This window comes from Malassezia globosa (assembly GCF_000181695.2).
Source record: "Malassezia globosa CBS 7966 chromosome Unknown mgl_sf_12.1, whole genome shotgun sequence".
In the NCBI taxonomy this organism is placed as follows: domain Eukaryota; kingdom Fungi; phylum Basidiomycota; class Malasseziomycetes; order Malasseziales; family Malasseziaceae; genus Malassezia; species Malassezia globosa.
Window position 1 is genome coordinate 18356 of NW_001849860.1, and position 14987 is coordinate 33342.

Sequence of the window (14987 nt, forward strand, 5' to 3'; positions counted from 1 at the left end):
ATTATTTTGACCGCCACTGATTCCTCGCTGCCGTCAGGTCGCGACCGTTTCGCTGATCGCACAACACCATATGTGCCTTTTCCTAGGGTTTTCTCGAAGCGATATTGCTGCTTTTTTACTTCGGTTCAATGTTATGAAAGGTCAACATACCATAACTTTCTGGCTGATTCACTTGCGACGGCTCTGACACAACACTGTCATCTTTCATGCTTCTGATGCGCGTTGTGACAGAAGGATAAGGGCCGTGAGTGTAGACAGAAATCACTTTCTCCGCCAATTTGCTTGGTGCTTTAGAGTCGTGCGTGCATCTTCACTCGCACAGGCCTGGGACACACTTTCGTGCTTTTTCATTCACGGCCAATCAGCATCGACAAAGTCCCTTTAGTCTACTTTATGTTTGTGTACAAAAAAGCGCGGCCATATTGGGAACGTGGTAAGTATCGTCCCATATTACGTTAGCGTAATTCTTTCGACCAGTCTTGTGGAACAAATTCATGATAATGGAACTGTCGACTTGACAAGGAAAAAAATATACGGCGTGAGGGACTCGAACCCCCCACTGCTGCTGTTCCCATGGAAGGCAGCCGTTATACCCCTTAACTAACGCCGTCCTAACCGCTGGACGATTCCAGCTGCTGTTGCGAATAAGTGATATTAAAATGTTCCACAAAGCTGAACCAAGGTGCAGACGCGTATTCTCTCTACTTTTGAAGTACGAAATTTTTTTCTCGTTCTGCAGAGTGTTAGCACCCATCCGACTTGCCCTGTGCCAACCATGGCAAAATCACTACGCTCGCATTCTAAGCTTGCAGCACGAAATCGCAAACGTTATACACCTGACTCAGACTATGCCGTCACTGCTGCTGCACGGCTTCAGCAAGTATCTGAGCGTCTAAAGCAGCGTATTCACACCCCCAAAGTGTCTGAACAGAACGGGACTCAAGAGGGCGACAGTATCGAGGAGGATGTCATTGATACAGAGGCTCAGTATGATCCCTCACGTGCAGAAGAAACATCTTCTATGACAATGCCTGCACAGGGAGATATGCAGGTCGAGGCACCAGCGCCCAAGAAGATCAGCACATCGCAGCCTCGTGGCACGCGAAACGGCCAGCTCCGTGGCTCACGAAGCCAGAAAATGCAGCGACACAAGTCACGAAACGCAGGCAAGCCTAAGCGACGCAGGTAAAGCACACATCTCTTTGGAATATCATACCCGCATGCATCCAGTGGAGCCCAGCGATAGACGACAAGAGGACATAATATGCACATGTGAATACGTCGTTGTCGAGCATACATATATCTATCTATCTATTTATATTAAAAAGTGCGTAAAAGACATAGGGATCCTCATTGATGATTCATACAAACCATGGCTCGGCATCACTTTGTGCATTTGATGACATTGCCTTCAAGGAAGCCATCAATGGCATCATGGCACGCAAGCGCAGGTGGGCCTAGGAAGCCGGGCTCGCTGAAAGACGTGGCATCCGTGGCCGACGCATTGGACGAGGGGCGTCGTAGCGTAATCAGCACAAGACCGGCGGCTTTCACGGCGGTAATAAGCTCCGGTACACACTCGAGGATCGAGGTATCGAGCATAACACCAAGCAGGTTATTGCCTTTAGCGAATCGGACGGCCTCGGCCATGCTGGACTGTCGAGGATCCGCTTCTTCAGGGAGCGACAAGACGGCTGCATCCGCATCGAGCGTAGCGTTGTTAATAAAGAAGACAGCATAGTTTGGCTGCTTCCAGTTCAGTGCCACACATGCACTTGGCATGGTGCTGCTGAAAAAGAGTCGGCGCCGATGCTTCTCGCGACGGGCGACGTCATACACCACGTGCAGAGTGGCATCGATGCAAGCGTTGAGCGGCACGACTGTCGCGTCTGCGTCGAATACGATCTGCAGAGCTACATTTACGCTCGGGGGCAGAGTCACAAGAAGGGTCTCGAGGGAGACGAGGGTCGTGCTCAACTTGGCGCTCCATTCGTTCATCGCCAGCGATTCGGACTCGTTCGTGTGCCATGTGTGTCCCGTCTTTTCGGCAATGTCGGCAAATTCCGTCGCGGTCACCTGTGACACGAAAGGAGCCCAGACTGGAACAGGCAGGCGTCGGCTCGCACACACGACAGGCACCAGGTCCTTGGTAAAGTGCACGTTCACGTTCAAGTACTCGCCCGACAGCGACGATGCCGTGACATACAAGGCGGTATCCTGAGCATCGTGCGTCCCGTTGGGATACGGCAGCGGCGACACGGTGAGCGGCTGGTTGTGGCTCGGGAGGGTGCTCTTCCAGTATGTCTCGACATGCCCGCCGATCTGGAGCTGCACGCTGCTGTACGGCCGCACACACTCGAGCACCACGTGAATATGGCCAATGAGGTTCAAGTGCCAATCGAAGAGTGGCAGTTGGACGTGAGAGCGGCTCTCAAGACCATTCAGCAGCTCTGGCAGCAGCACCGTTTTGGCGATGCGTGCTGAGCCGAATGTCGGGAAGATCTCACATTCCAGATAAAAGTGCTCGAGGTCCGCGACTTGGAACGATGCCTCTTCGCGCTCCTCGGCCATTGGGAAGATGATTGTGTGAGGAATGCCAGCCTGTGCACCCGCGTTCGTATTGCGCGGCGTGAGTACGAGCTTAAATGACGTCGCTAGACCCGGGAACATGTCTGGTCGGTCGCTTACAGACTGCCGATGCAGCTCGATCGAATGCTTCGAGAGACTAAGACACAGGAGCGAGTGCTTGTCGAGGTAATTGTGTCCGTATGTGCGGAAAGGAATGATCGGCGGCGGTAAGTGCAGGGATGGAATACCATCGCCTTCAGCGTCCAAGTCGGTGTCCATGTCTGCATGCGATTCCGAGATCCGGATAGTTGAGGCAGGCGCCATAGGCTGTACACCAGCGTCAGCACGTTGTTGTTGCGCCGCTCCTTTGGCTGCGGCTGTGGCGTGGGCAGCCAGCAGCATACGAGTGCATTCACGCCAGCCGTGCCATGCCGCATAAAACACCGCGTGGCGTCCCTTCTCGTCCACATGGTCAATGGAGGCACCGGCCGCGAGTAGCATCTCGACACACGCCGCATGTCCAAACTCCGCTGCGTAGAACAGTGGTGTGCACAAGGTGCCCTTTTCAACAGCATTCACATCCACCTTGGCATCAAGCAGCAAACGCAAGCACTCTGTGTGGCCTGCACGCGCAGCAAGTGTCTGTGGAAGCAATCCCTCCGTGTTCACCTCCACCTTCGCACCATGCTCGAGCAGAAGGCGCGTAATGTCCACGAGACCACACTGTGCGGCAGTAGCCAAGGGCGACAGGTCACTATTCTCCATCTTGCCCTGCATAGCTCTGCCCGTCAGCGCGCAAAAGTCGAGCAGGATGCGCACGATGCCCGTGCGCCCACGAACAATAGCATGCAGCAGTGGCGAAAAACCATCCAAGTCCACATGCTCCACGACATGGTCGTGCGTGTCGCGTGACTCGGGCAGCGACAGCAGGTACTTGGCTATGTCTTCGAAGCCAAAGATGGCCGCGTACGCGAGCGCTTCACGGCCGTACACGTCGCTCGCACGCGGGTCCACGCCATGTTCAACACACGCTTTGCACAGCTCAAGCTGCCCAGCACATGTGCTAAAGTGAAGTGCCGTCCGGGCATTGATGTCGTCGACAAAAGAATAGTCGGGTAAATCAGCAGCGATGGCGGCACAGACCGCGTCCTTCGACGACGTCAACAGCGCACGCCAAAGCTGATGCGATACACTGGAGCGAATCGGCGCTTCCAACGCTTCGCGTGTGTCCTGCTCGGTCGTAGAAGCAGAGGCGCCCGCGCCTGCACCCGTGCTCTTACCGTCGCCATCGCCGTCGCCGTCGCCGTCGCCTCCGCCTCCGCCATTCCCCTTGCCCTCAACAGCACCGGACACATCCCGCGATGCATCATGTTTGACATGCCCCTGTTCCATGTTGCTCGCGAGCGACTGGTTCAGACTGTCTGTGGCATGCTTCCGAATCTGTTCAAGAAGACGCTTTGCATCGTCCATATGCGCCTCGTGTACAGCATTTGCCAATTGGCCCTCGAGCTCGGCGATCACATTGTTCTGCTTAGTCTCGGAATATTGCTCGGCGTCGAAATCCAACGGTCGCTCAGACGCAAATTCCAAGCCATCCACAGGGTCTTCTTCCGGGAGCAACACACCACCTGGTAGGTTCGTCGCAGCGTACGAGAGAGCTCCCCGCAGAAGAGCCATCTCGTTCTTAAAGTGTGTTGTTGGTAGCTCATGTCCTTCAGCGAGACTCTCGAGCTGTAGAATGCTCGCCGATGCAATATCGCTCATCTCTGTCATAAACTCGCGATTAAAGCACGCTGGGTAAACGTTAGTGAAAGCCAGAACCTCGCTGGCGTAGAGATGTACGTACGTTGGACTTCCACTTGTCGAGCCAGGTACAGCTCTTTCGTTTGCGACTTGAAGCGTTTGTCCCATTTTTTAAGGATCTTTCGAAAGCCGGTCGCATTAATTTCAATAAATTGCTGTGTTTGTGTCAGTACAGCGCGCGCTCTCGAGAGACACATGGTAATCATGTGCGTCGTACCTGGAGCTTCGACAGGTCTTTTTCAAAATATCGGAATCCTTCGAGAAGGGCGACAAGGGATGGTGTGTCGCGATTCAGGCGCATCGCCCTAGCTGGCCCGCCGACATGACGACTCGCTAGGGCTACGAGATGGCGCTTCTTCGTGATCAGAGTAGTAAGACGTGACCGGAGTTCCGACTCTTTCTGCAGATAGAAAGCATTAATTTTCTCCAGCTCACGCTCCAAACGGAAGAAGAAAGCAGCCTTGTGTACTTGTAGCTCCGATCCAGGCGAATCCATCGGCAGCAAGGGCTGCGTGTCCGACGAGCTTTCCTCAGGCCGCACACTCGTTGCAAAGAGCGCGGCATCAGACAGACGACCCTTCTCAAGTGAATTGATAATCTATCATCTTGTTAACAAGAGCCCAGAATTTGTGCACAAACACGCACCTTCTTCAGAAATTTGTAGTCCAAGTAATACGAGCCCCATCCTGAGATCTGCTGGCTCAGAATTTGCTTGCCAAACTGCAGCTTGTTAGTGTGTCTATGGCACACGTACCTTCATTTCCAGTCAGTCAACACGCAGGGCACAAATGTGCCCACTTGGAGAGAGAAAGAAATTGAGAGAGAGCAAAGAGAGAGAAAGGGAGAGGGTGCGTGGAAACGCAAGAGGCTGACGGTGAGAGAGTTGTTTCCGAGTTCGTCGTCGTCACTCCGCTTCAAGACCGGACGGACACTCTTGGTTTTGGACCAGATGAACGCGGCAGAACACGCCCCGCGGCGCACGTGCCGCGGGGGGAGACTGGGAAGGGTGAACCGTTTGGAATTAATCCCACGGCCTGAGTGAGACAAGCAAAGATAGGGCTGATTGAGGATTTAAGAAAAATTTGCTGGGTTGAATCCTCACTTCAGACTGCGCGCAAGGAACACAGCCAAGGAATTAAGCCGTGCCGCCGTACCAGTTCCTGAGACGTGACAAGTGAGTTACGGCTGGGCCCGTCGCAACACAACAAATCGTTGGCGCTTCGAGCCACCAGGGGCGGCAGTCAAGTGCACGTGACACTCGCGCTCGGGTTCGAGCCTAAGGCCGCACGCACAAACGCGACGTGTCAGCACACTACGAAACTCAGTCAACCAGGCACCAGGTGGGACTAGGATTCGTAGTCTGTTGTAGGAGTGCACCTGACCACAAGCGACAAGAGACCCGTTGCTGCATTTGGAATCCCACTAAGAAGGACTACGTTTATCAGGGCGCGTACGGTCTGTCCAAACCATGGCATCTATGGAGGTATGTACGCCACATTCCGCAGCGGTGGCGGCACCGGCCGCTAGACTGGCCGCTACAACGCCCGCGAGTAGGTCTGAAAAGCATTGGCAGGGCTAACAAGCAGTCGATTCTGGACTTTAGCCAGGATTTGGACTTGGTCCTCCTGGATAACATTGTGGTAGCCATGTACACGAGCGCGGGCGCTGAGCAGCGCATGGCTCAGCAAGTGCTTGCACAGTTTCAAGAACACCCAGATGCTTGGCAGCGAGTGCCTGTGATTCTGCAGCAAAGCAGCCATTCTCAGACAAAATACATTGCTCTGCAGATCCTTGACAAGCTGATTGCAACGCGATGGAAGGTGCTTCCACTCGATCAGCAGCAGGGTATCCGGAACTTTATTGTCGAGATGATCGTCGGCATGTCTTCGGAAGAAGAGAATCTTCGCCGGGAACGCACGTTGCTGGGAAAACTTGATACGACACTCATCCAGATTCTCAAGCAGGAATGGCCGCACAACTGGCCGAACTTCATCCCCGAGATCGTGTCGTCGTCGCGCGGTTCCTTGTCGATTTGCGAAAATAACATGGCCATTCTCCGTCTCTTGTCAGAGGAGGTATTTGACTTCTCTGCAGAGCAAATGACCCAGGCCAAGGCTCGGAATCTAAAGAACCAGTTTTGTGGCGAGTTTGGCGAGGTGTTCCAGTTGTGCACAGAGGTGCTTGAAAAGGCAACGAAGCCCTCGCTAATCAAGGCCACACTCGAGACGATGCTGCGATTCCTAAACTGGATTCCGCTGGGCTTTATCTTTGAGACAAACGTCGTCGACAGTCTCATTGCTCGGTTCCTTGAGGTGCCTGATTTCCGCAATGTGACACTCAAGTGTCTGTCGGAAATTGTGAACCTCAATGTGGGCCCCGAATATGATCCCAAGTTTGTTATTCTGTTCAATCTCGTCATGACATCGGTCAACCGCATGATCCCACCGTCGACGGACATTGCCGGCGTGTACGAGACATCGACTGACGAGGACCAAGAGCTCGTGCTAAATCTTGCACTCTTTCTTAGCAACTTTCTGATCTCGCACGTCCGTTTACTGGAGAATGCTGAGAACCAAGAAGTTCTGCTCAATGCTCACCTCTACCTGATCAAAGTGTCGCAGGTACCAGAGCGCGAAGTGTTCAAAATCTGTCTTGAGTACTGGTCAAAGCTTGTGAGCGAGTTGTACGAAGAGTACCAGCAGTTCCCAATGAATGATGCTGCTTCAGTGTGGGGCTTGAACCTGGGTGGCCCTCAGGTCGTGCAGCGCAACGCGACCGGCCGCAAGGCTTTTTACACCAAAATCCTCTCAAACCTCCGCCTTGTGATGATTGAACGTATGGTGAAGCCGGAAGAGGTCTTGGTTGTTGAAAATGACGAGGGTGAGATTGTGCGTGAGTTCCTCAAGGAATCCGATACAATCGTCCTATACAAGGCCATGCGTGAGGTGCTTGTATATTTGACGCACCTGGATGTACTAGACACGGAGAATATCATGACGGAAAAGCTTGCAAAGCAGGTTGACGGCTCAGAGTGGTCCTGGGCAAACCTCAACACTTTGTGCTGGGCAATCGGCTCCATTTCAGGTGCCATGAACGAAGAAACGGAGAAGCGCTTCCTTGTGACAGTGATCAAGGATCTGCTTGGCCTGTGTGAAATGAAGCGCGGCAAGGACAACAAGGCTGTGGTCGCGTCAAATATCATGTACATTGTCGGTCAATACCCACGATTCCTCAAGGCACACTGGAAATTCCTGAAGACGGTCGTGAACAAAAACTTCGAGTTCATGCATGAAACGCATGAAGGTGTGCAGGACATGGCGTGCGATACATTCTCGAAGATCGCACAAAAGTGCCGGCGACACTTTGTGATGCAGCAGGCTGGCGAGCAGGAACCATTCATCGACGAAATCTTGCGGAATCTCCTCCAGATCACCGTCGACCTGTCGCCGCAGCAGGTGCATACGTTCTACGAAGCTGTTGGCTACATGATTGCAGCGCAACCGCACCGCGCGACGCAGGAGCGCCTCGTCGCAAAGCTCATGGAGCTGCCCAGCAATGCTTGGGACAATCTGATGAAGCAGGCACACAGCAATGTGGATGTGCTTAGCAACCCCGAGAACATCAAGGTGCTCTCGAATGTGCTCAAGACGAATGTCTCAGCATGCTCATCGATTGGTCCGTTCTTCTTACCGCAAATCGCGCGTATGTACCTCGATATGCTCGCGCTGTACCGGAGTGTGAGCGGAATCATTAGTGCCAAGGTGGAAGCAGAGGGTCTCATCGCGACCAAGACGCCTATGGTACGCGGCCTACGGGCGATCAAGAAAGACATTCTGCGTCTCTTTGACACGTACATCCGGCGGGCAGATGATTTAGAGTCGGTGAATGCCAATTTGATCCCGTCTCTGCTCGATGCTATCCTGGGCGACTACCATAACAATATTCCTGCGGCACGCGATGCCGAAGTGCTGAATGTCATGGCCACCATTACGACGCGCCTAGGCGCACTGCTTACGGACAAGATTGCACCTATTCTTGATGCTGTATTTGAGCCGACATTGAATATGATTAACCAAGACTTTGCCGAGTTCCCTGAACATCGTGTGGGCTTCTTCAAGCTGTTGCGAGCGATCAACTTGCATTGTTTCTCCGCACTGCTAGAGCTGCCGCCGCCCAAGTTCAAGCTTACGATAGACTCGATTATTTGGGCCATCAAGCACACAATGCGCGATATTGCTGACACGGGTCTGAACATCTGTCTGGAGCTGCTCAACAACATTGCGAACACGGATCCTGCGATTGCAGGCGCATTTTTCCAGCAATACCTGTTGAACATACTACAAGACATTTTCTATGTACTGACAGACTCGGACCACAAGAGTGGCTTCAAGACACAGTGCTTGCTCCTTGCACGGATCTATGAGCTCATCGAGACGGACAAGGTCATTGTGCCGCTTTGGGACCCCGCACAGATCCCTGATCCGAACATGAACAATCGCCTTTTCATCCGTCAGTACACGGCGAACCTGCTGCGCACAGCATTCCCGCATGTGCAGCCACAGTACATTGAGCAGTTTGTAAACGGCCTCTGTTCGCTCTCATCGGACCTTGCACAGTACAAGGTACATTTGCGCGACTTTTTGATTACATCACGTGAAGTGGCTGGCGGCTCAGATAATTCCGACCTGTTCCTCGAAGACAAGGAGGCTGAGCAGCAGCGACGTATTGCCGAGGAACGTGAGAATGCTGCCAAGATTCCGGGCATGTTGAAGCCGTCGCAAATTGTAGAGGAGGACGAAGAACTCTGACTCTTTCATGAGCTTCTGTTTTGACGATGACATACATGTGTGCATGCATACATAACGCATAGGCAAGCGGGCTATTTTTCTTGTCTTCTATGCGCAGTGATGCACATAAACTCGAGCCATCATGGAGTCGGAAAAGTGGTAGTAGAAGTGGTAGACTTAGTATTACAGAATCTAGCGCCGCACTCCCACTAGTAGTAGAACCACTACGCATACCCCGATAATAATGGCGAGTATAATTGTGTCGCGACGACGGCGCCGAGAAATGAGTGTCATGATACTGTTGAGCCCAGGCATTTGGGCCACGACATGTGTGAGACGTGTCAACGTTCCCGACAGTTGCTCGCGTTGTGCACGGAATTCTGACTGTGTCGCGTAAGCTTGACTACGTGGGCGAGAAATTGAAAGGATCAGCAAAAAATCAACAACAACAAGGATGCGTTAGTACTGTCGATCAAAAGTACACGTAGCACATACTCTAGAGTCTCGTCCAACATGTGGTGCGACCGTTCTAGGTGCGTTCGTTCATCTAAAAATGACTGGATTTCTGACGCATGCTGGGTCCGGTAGTCGCTACGTGTGTGTGTAAGCGCACAATGAAGCAGCATCTAACTTTTGACACATACCTGATGTCTTGTTTCACATGTCCCAATAGTTGCTGCCGATCAAGTGTTTGGCGCACGTGCGTTTTGGACCGGAAGAACTCACGCTCAAACTCAACGAGCAGTTCACGGTGACGTTGGACTAAGTGCAGTTGTGTAGTGTTAGGTGGGAGAAGTGGGTCATTTAATGAAGAGGAAAGCTCGTCAATTTCTTCTGAATACTGTACAAGCAGGCTTTGGATGTCGGTCTCCATCGCTGTATGATCCTTCGGCGCCGAGCTACCACCGTTTATATCTACAGCGACAGCATGATCGGGTGTACTAAATGTGGGGGCTGCCGACACGGACGACGGCACCACAGGCTGTATCCCACGAGCAAGTTCAGAAACATATTGCGAGTACGTGGTAAGCTTTGCGTCCAACTTTGACTGCGTCTGACGCGCACGCCTGGACTGAACCTCCCATGTCATGGATCTGGATGGTAGTGGAGGTTTGCTCAAAGTTGGTATGCCCTGACACGAGCTAGGGGAACGACAAATGACAAATCACCAAGCTAGAGAGACAAGGTTGGGAGAGTGATGGGTGGATGTGGAGGGCACATCTACACATCCATTTTCGCGTCTCTCAGTGTGTTCGTGGATTTCATGTTGTTATATCAGCAACGGGCTATGCACCAATCACAGCGCACCGTGTGCGGCAGCCATACCATCCATTTTGCCATGAGTACGCGTGACCTAATCGCTTCGGCCGAACGCGCCCGATGACAAAGGCATGCGCCCCGCCGCCGCTGCCGACGAATAGTTGTCGCCCTTGCACGGAACCCGGGTCCCGGAGGAACCAGGGCTATCGAGGAAAAAAAAAGAATCATGCGTCCTCTCGTCCAGCAAGTCCCACCCCATCCACTTCCTAGATATATACCTCCACGCAACCCTGTGGGATCCATTCCACTGTTCGGGTCTTTCCAGGCATCATAAATCTCATTCTATTTCTTTCTAGGCCCTAGTGTGCTAGATCCCTGAGCTCACGATTCCTGGAAGTACGAGATCACTGCATAGAGCACGTGTTCTGATACTAAAGACATCCTTTTCTTCAGCAACCATCACACAACGGATCGTGCCGTTCGTGCTGATAGCTTACGCGTAGCAGCAACGTCAACGTTGACCCATACCACTACGCCTGGCAAGTGGATCCTCCACCTCCACCACCATCACCACGCCGTTCAGTACAAACGAGGCTTCGTACGTGTTTTGCTGAGGAGCTTGCGTGCCTGTTAAGCCTTGTTGGGTGTGTTTGTGGCAAAGACCACTGTTACAGAAGTTCACCTATTCTTTCTACTACGCCCACATTCACGCCAAGCACGTTTTTAACTGCCCTTTGCGTCCTATCTACCCAAAAGTTTCGTCTTCATGGACAGCGGAAGTCCACCACCAAGCTATCAAGAGACTCGTGCCAAGTCTGAAGAACACCACCCGCCACCCCATGGCCCGGAAGATGACGGACCGCCCGCAAAGGCACATAAACATGACGCGAATTCTTACCCTGGCAAGTTGCCTGCGACAACATCAGCGACAACATCAGCCCAGCCGGCTCAGTCGGCTCAGCCGACGACTTCTTCGACATCTTCGATGGGCCAATACAATACGATCGACTTTCTCGGCAATGTGTCCGGCGGTCCTCATGCGGCTGCGGCCGAAGCACTCGCGACATTTTCGTCCTCCGTTGGGGACACAGTGAACAACAATCACATATACGTGTCTGTTCCGTCGTCGTCGCATGTAGATGCTAATGCAGCTGCGACTGGCGTGCCAAATGCGGCTCATATGCCCCCAACTCCAACTCCGCCACAACCAGCAGCAGGAGCAGCAGTAACAGCAGGTCCGGCACCAGGGGCAGGAACAGCGGCTCCCCCGCCATCAGCTGCGCCTCAACATGGGCCACCGTTCCTTTGTCCCACTTGCAATACATCGTACTCGCGTCTCGAGTACTTGCGGCGGCATGAACGACGGCATGCTGATATCCGACCATTCTCGTGCCCGTGCGGCAAATCGTTTTCGCGTAGCGACGTTTTGGCACGCCACAAAACAAAGTGTCGTGTTGTATTGAGCGGTGAGGTGCAGACATCATCCCCTTCTGATGCACGCCCTAAGGCGGAGCGTGCACAGCGTGGGAATGGGTCCCGCTCGACGCGCAATCGTTCCGCAGCTGCTACTTCAACGCGTGGACAAGCCGGCCCAGGTGCAGGAGTGGCAGCGCCGCGCTCAGACCGCCATCCTATGGGTGATTTATCTGTCGACCCTGCCTTGTCAGGTGCAACTGCCGCTACCGGTGTCGCCACTTCCGCCGTTGATCCATCGATGCAGCCGCCACCGCCGCTCGAAACTGGTGCGCCAGACCATCATGTTGACGAATCGTATTCGTATGTGAATGCTCCCGCCTCATTCGCAACTCATACACAACATATGGATAGCGAGTATGGTCCGAATCGCAGCGCGAATGTGCACTACGCGCAAGCACCGCCACCGCCACTACCAGCACCGTCATCTGCCGCGGCACATGCTAGTGGAATGCCCGTGCGAATGCATGAGTCAAAGATGTATGCTCCGCATGGTGCGGCTTCGGGTCCACCACGTGCGACGAATGCAGCTCCACCACCGCCACCATCGTATGTAACTGGCGCGCCGGCTATACATCCGGAGCTGTCATCGCGTGGCTCCGGTATGTACAACACATCGCATGCCCCTACAGGCGCTGGCGGTCCTGGCACATCGACGGCTGGCCCTAATGTCTCGAATGCTTTTTACGCGCCGCAGCATAATGGCGCCGAGCATGCAGGAAGTGCCGGTAGTGTCAATGTCAATGGCAGTGGTGCGAATGCTGGCGCGTATGGGGCAGTGCCAAGCACACATTATGCTGAAGGCAATACAACGGGGGCACCAGCAGCGGGGTCGCAGGCTGGTGCTCCTGGTAATGTGTATCCTCACAACAAAGAACTGGCACGTTTCTCAGTGGCGTCGTCAGGTCCTCTCTCGCCATTCTCCAACACGGCACTTAGCTCAAATATTTCGCCGTACCTCTCTGCATTCTCGTGTGCGCGTGACATGCCGCGTATGTCGAGCCCACGGCTTGGAGGTGGTGCGTCTACTGCCAGTGGAACGAATGGTGTGCCGCCTGCGACAACGACGAATGCCCCAGCGACTTCTCACAGCCCGCACCAGACAGACGATGCGCCACCACCGCCGCCACCAGATGCCAATTCGTCATAGATATATACGACGGTTCGAACGTATCAGTCTGTCGGTAATTTTTTCTCGCTAGATATCGGCTCTAAGTCAAGGTGGGCTATCGAAATGCTGTTTGTATGTGCATGGTCATGCTCTTCGTTATGGTAAAGAGCGCTTTGAAGTGTTGCCAACTGCATGTTCCATCGCAGGCGTTTAGGGAGGTCAGCCTTGGCTACATTAGAACAAAGGGTGGAGAAAATTTCCAGCCCCACAAGTTGGTTCTACTGGAAAGAACGTATTGGGTGGACAACCACCGCCTCTGATTCCATCATCTTAAGTCACACGGCCAATGACGCACGCGCGTATTGCACGTTTTCTCCAGTGTCATTGCGTATATGGCGCCAAAGGCACATTCCTTGAAAACCAGTAAGAGTGCTCTTGAGTGGGACATGTTGGACCTTTTAAAAGAACCTAAGGCCAACGGAAGCGCCACGGAACCATACCGGTGGCATGAGAATAAAACATGCATGCATTCTCTCGTCCCAACAAGTAGCATAGCTTCATACAAGACAATGAAATACCCTCAGATTTGCCGGAGTAAATGATAGCTTTACTGATGAATTAAAAGGAGATGCATCCCGATCATTTTGCATTCAATGGTTTTATGACGTACCACGGATGGAACTTGTTTGTTAATTACTCGAATCCTAGGGCGACCAAAATCAGTATAATTTGGCACAGGACCTCGTATCAGAAATATGTTGAACTGGAATGTACTGCTATGCTTGTTCTTGAGCTCTGGATCTGGGAAATCGATACCGGTGAGGCTTTACGAAAATTAGTCTGTGCCGTTGTGCCAAATCATGTATTATGTCTATTACAGCTGTGCCTCTTCGATTGACGACAGCTTATGCAAGAGTGATGAACCCATTATTTCAACTACCCCCTTGCAATACTTTCTGTGTCGACAATATCATTTGCCGCAGCTAGAGGCGAAGCTGGCCAGCGAGGCCATCTGCGTTCTCCGCGACGAGTTTGTATCTTGACTCCAACATCCGCTAAAACCCAGGCCTCTCATCACTTGCCTTTTCCTACCACTACCAAAACAAAAAAAAAAAAAAACTTTGCACACGCACGCATTGGACTGCCACTCACAGGGAATCGAGGGTGAGTTAGCTTAAAGCAATCTATCCCCGGATCACAGTGTCGGCCATGCTTCCCCGATGCGGGTTTCGCCTTTTGCTCATGCAGGCAATCTGCACGTCAAGGTTTGCGGCATCCACGGTATCTGGGCATGTCTACTGTGCCCCCTCATTCAGACTCTTTAATGGTTCTAAAATGTGCGAAACACATTCTGCGGAGACCTCCGCACAATGAATCGGCAGCTCGCTTGTCATGATCTTATCATATGTTGGCCGGAGGCGATCACAATGATGCTTGTCGTGATCTGCGACGTTCGAAAGCCGTCTGAAGTCACACTTCAGTCACATCACACCGACCCTGTTTGCAGTGCCAAATCGACTTCATTCTACCTTTGACTTCTTGCCGCGTCTGCTCAGAGCGTGATTGTATGGACTCGAAGCTCACTAAATGACACTCTTTTTGTATGTGTGCATCATTCGCTTGCTGGGTCGATCGCGCGCATTGTGTTAAGTCCATTCGGCTTGTAACGAGTCAAAAGACAACCTTTTTTTTTTTACTGACGTACAAGTTGGCCAAGTCTTGCTTTGAAAGAAGGATAGGGTCATTGTTCATCACATTATCAAGTCGTTGTATAGTATTCCGTTGCTGGATGCTTCGCAAAATGCACAGCAACTATTAATATTATTTCACTTTCATCAAATTAAACAAGGGCATCTTTCACGCATCTTGAGCTGAATGCTTTTCGTCATTCGATCGTGATACTATGATTCTTGCTGGCACACTAGTGTCTCCAGAAGCAGAGATGGGTCTTTCAGCACTGAATCTACTCTCATGACTATTCATAT

General features: G+C 52.5%; 6 protein-coding genes across 6 annotated transcripts; 3 read left to right on the forward strand and 3 right to left on the reverse strand.

Moving 5' to 3' along the window:
• Positions 1 to 775: 775 nt before the first annotated feature.
• On the forward strand, positions 776 to 1189 carry MGL_3777 (uncharacterized protein; the record flags this gene model as incomplete). Its single annotated transcript, XM_001728937.1, has 1 exon — positions 776 to 1189. One exon carries the CDS (start codon positions 776 to 778, stop codon positions 1187 to 1189), a length of 414 nt encoding a protein of 137 aa, XP_001728989.1.
• A 194-nt stretch (positions 1190 to 1383) lies between these two features.
• MGL_3778 (uncharacterized protein) lies at positions 1384 to 4341 on the reverse strand (the record flags this gene model as incomplete). The annotated part of the gene is made up of 1 exon (XM_001728938.1): positions 1384 to 4341. One exon carries the CDS (start codon positions 4339 to 4341, stop codon positions 1384 to 1386), a length of 2958 nt encoding a protein of 985 aa, XP_001728990.1.
• Positions 4342 to 4573: 232 nt separating this feature from the next.
• On the reverse strand, positions 4574 to 4867 carry MGL_3779 (uncharacterized protein; the record flags this gene model as incomplete). The annotated part of the gene is made up of 1 exon (XM_001728939.1): positions 4574 to 4867. The coding sequence occupies one exon, from the start codon at positions 4865 to 4867 to the stop codon at positions 4574 to 4576; it is 294 nt and encodes a 97-aa protein (XP_001728991.1).
• A 1150-nt stretch (positions 4868 to 6017) lies between these two features.
• On the forward strand, positions 6018 to 9179 carry MGL_3780 (uncharacterized protein; the record flags this gene model as incomplete). Its single annotated transcript, XM_001728940.1, has 1 exon — positions 6018 to 9179. One exon carries the CDS (start codon positions 6018 to 6020, stop codon positions 9177 to 9179), a length of 3162 nt encoding a protein of 1053 aa, XP_001728992.1.
• Positions 9180 to 9705: 526 nt separating this feature from the next.
• Positions 9706 to 10248, reverse strand: MGL_3781 (uncharacterized protein; the record flags this gene model as incomplete). Its single annotated transcript, XM_001728941.1, has 1 exon — positions 9706 to 10248. One exon carries the CDS (start codon positions 10246 to 10248, stop codon positions 9706 to 9708), a length of 543 nt encoding a protein of 180 aa, XP_001728993.1.
• A 936-nt stretch (positions 10249 to 11184) lies between these two features.
• Positions 11185 to 13041, forward strand: MGL_3782 (uncharacterized protein; the record flags this gene model as incomplete). Its single annotated transcript, XM_001728942.1, has 1 exon — positions 11185 to 13041. One exon carries the CDS (start codon positions 11185 to 11187, stop codon positions 13039 to 13041), a length of 1857 nt encoding a protein of 618 aa, XP_001728994.1.
• Positions 13042 to 14987: the final 1946 nt, after the last annotated feature.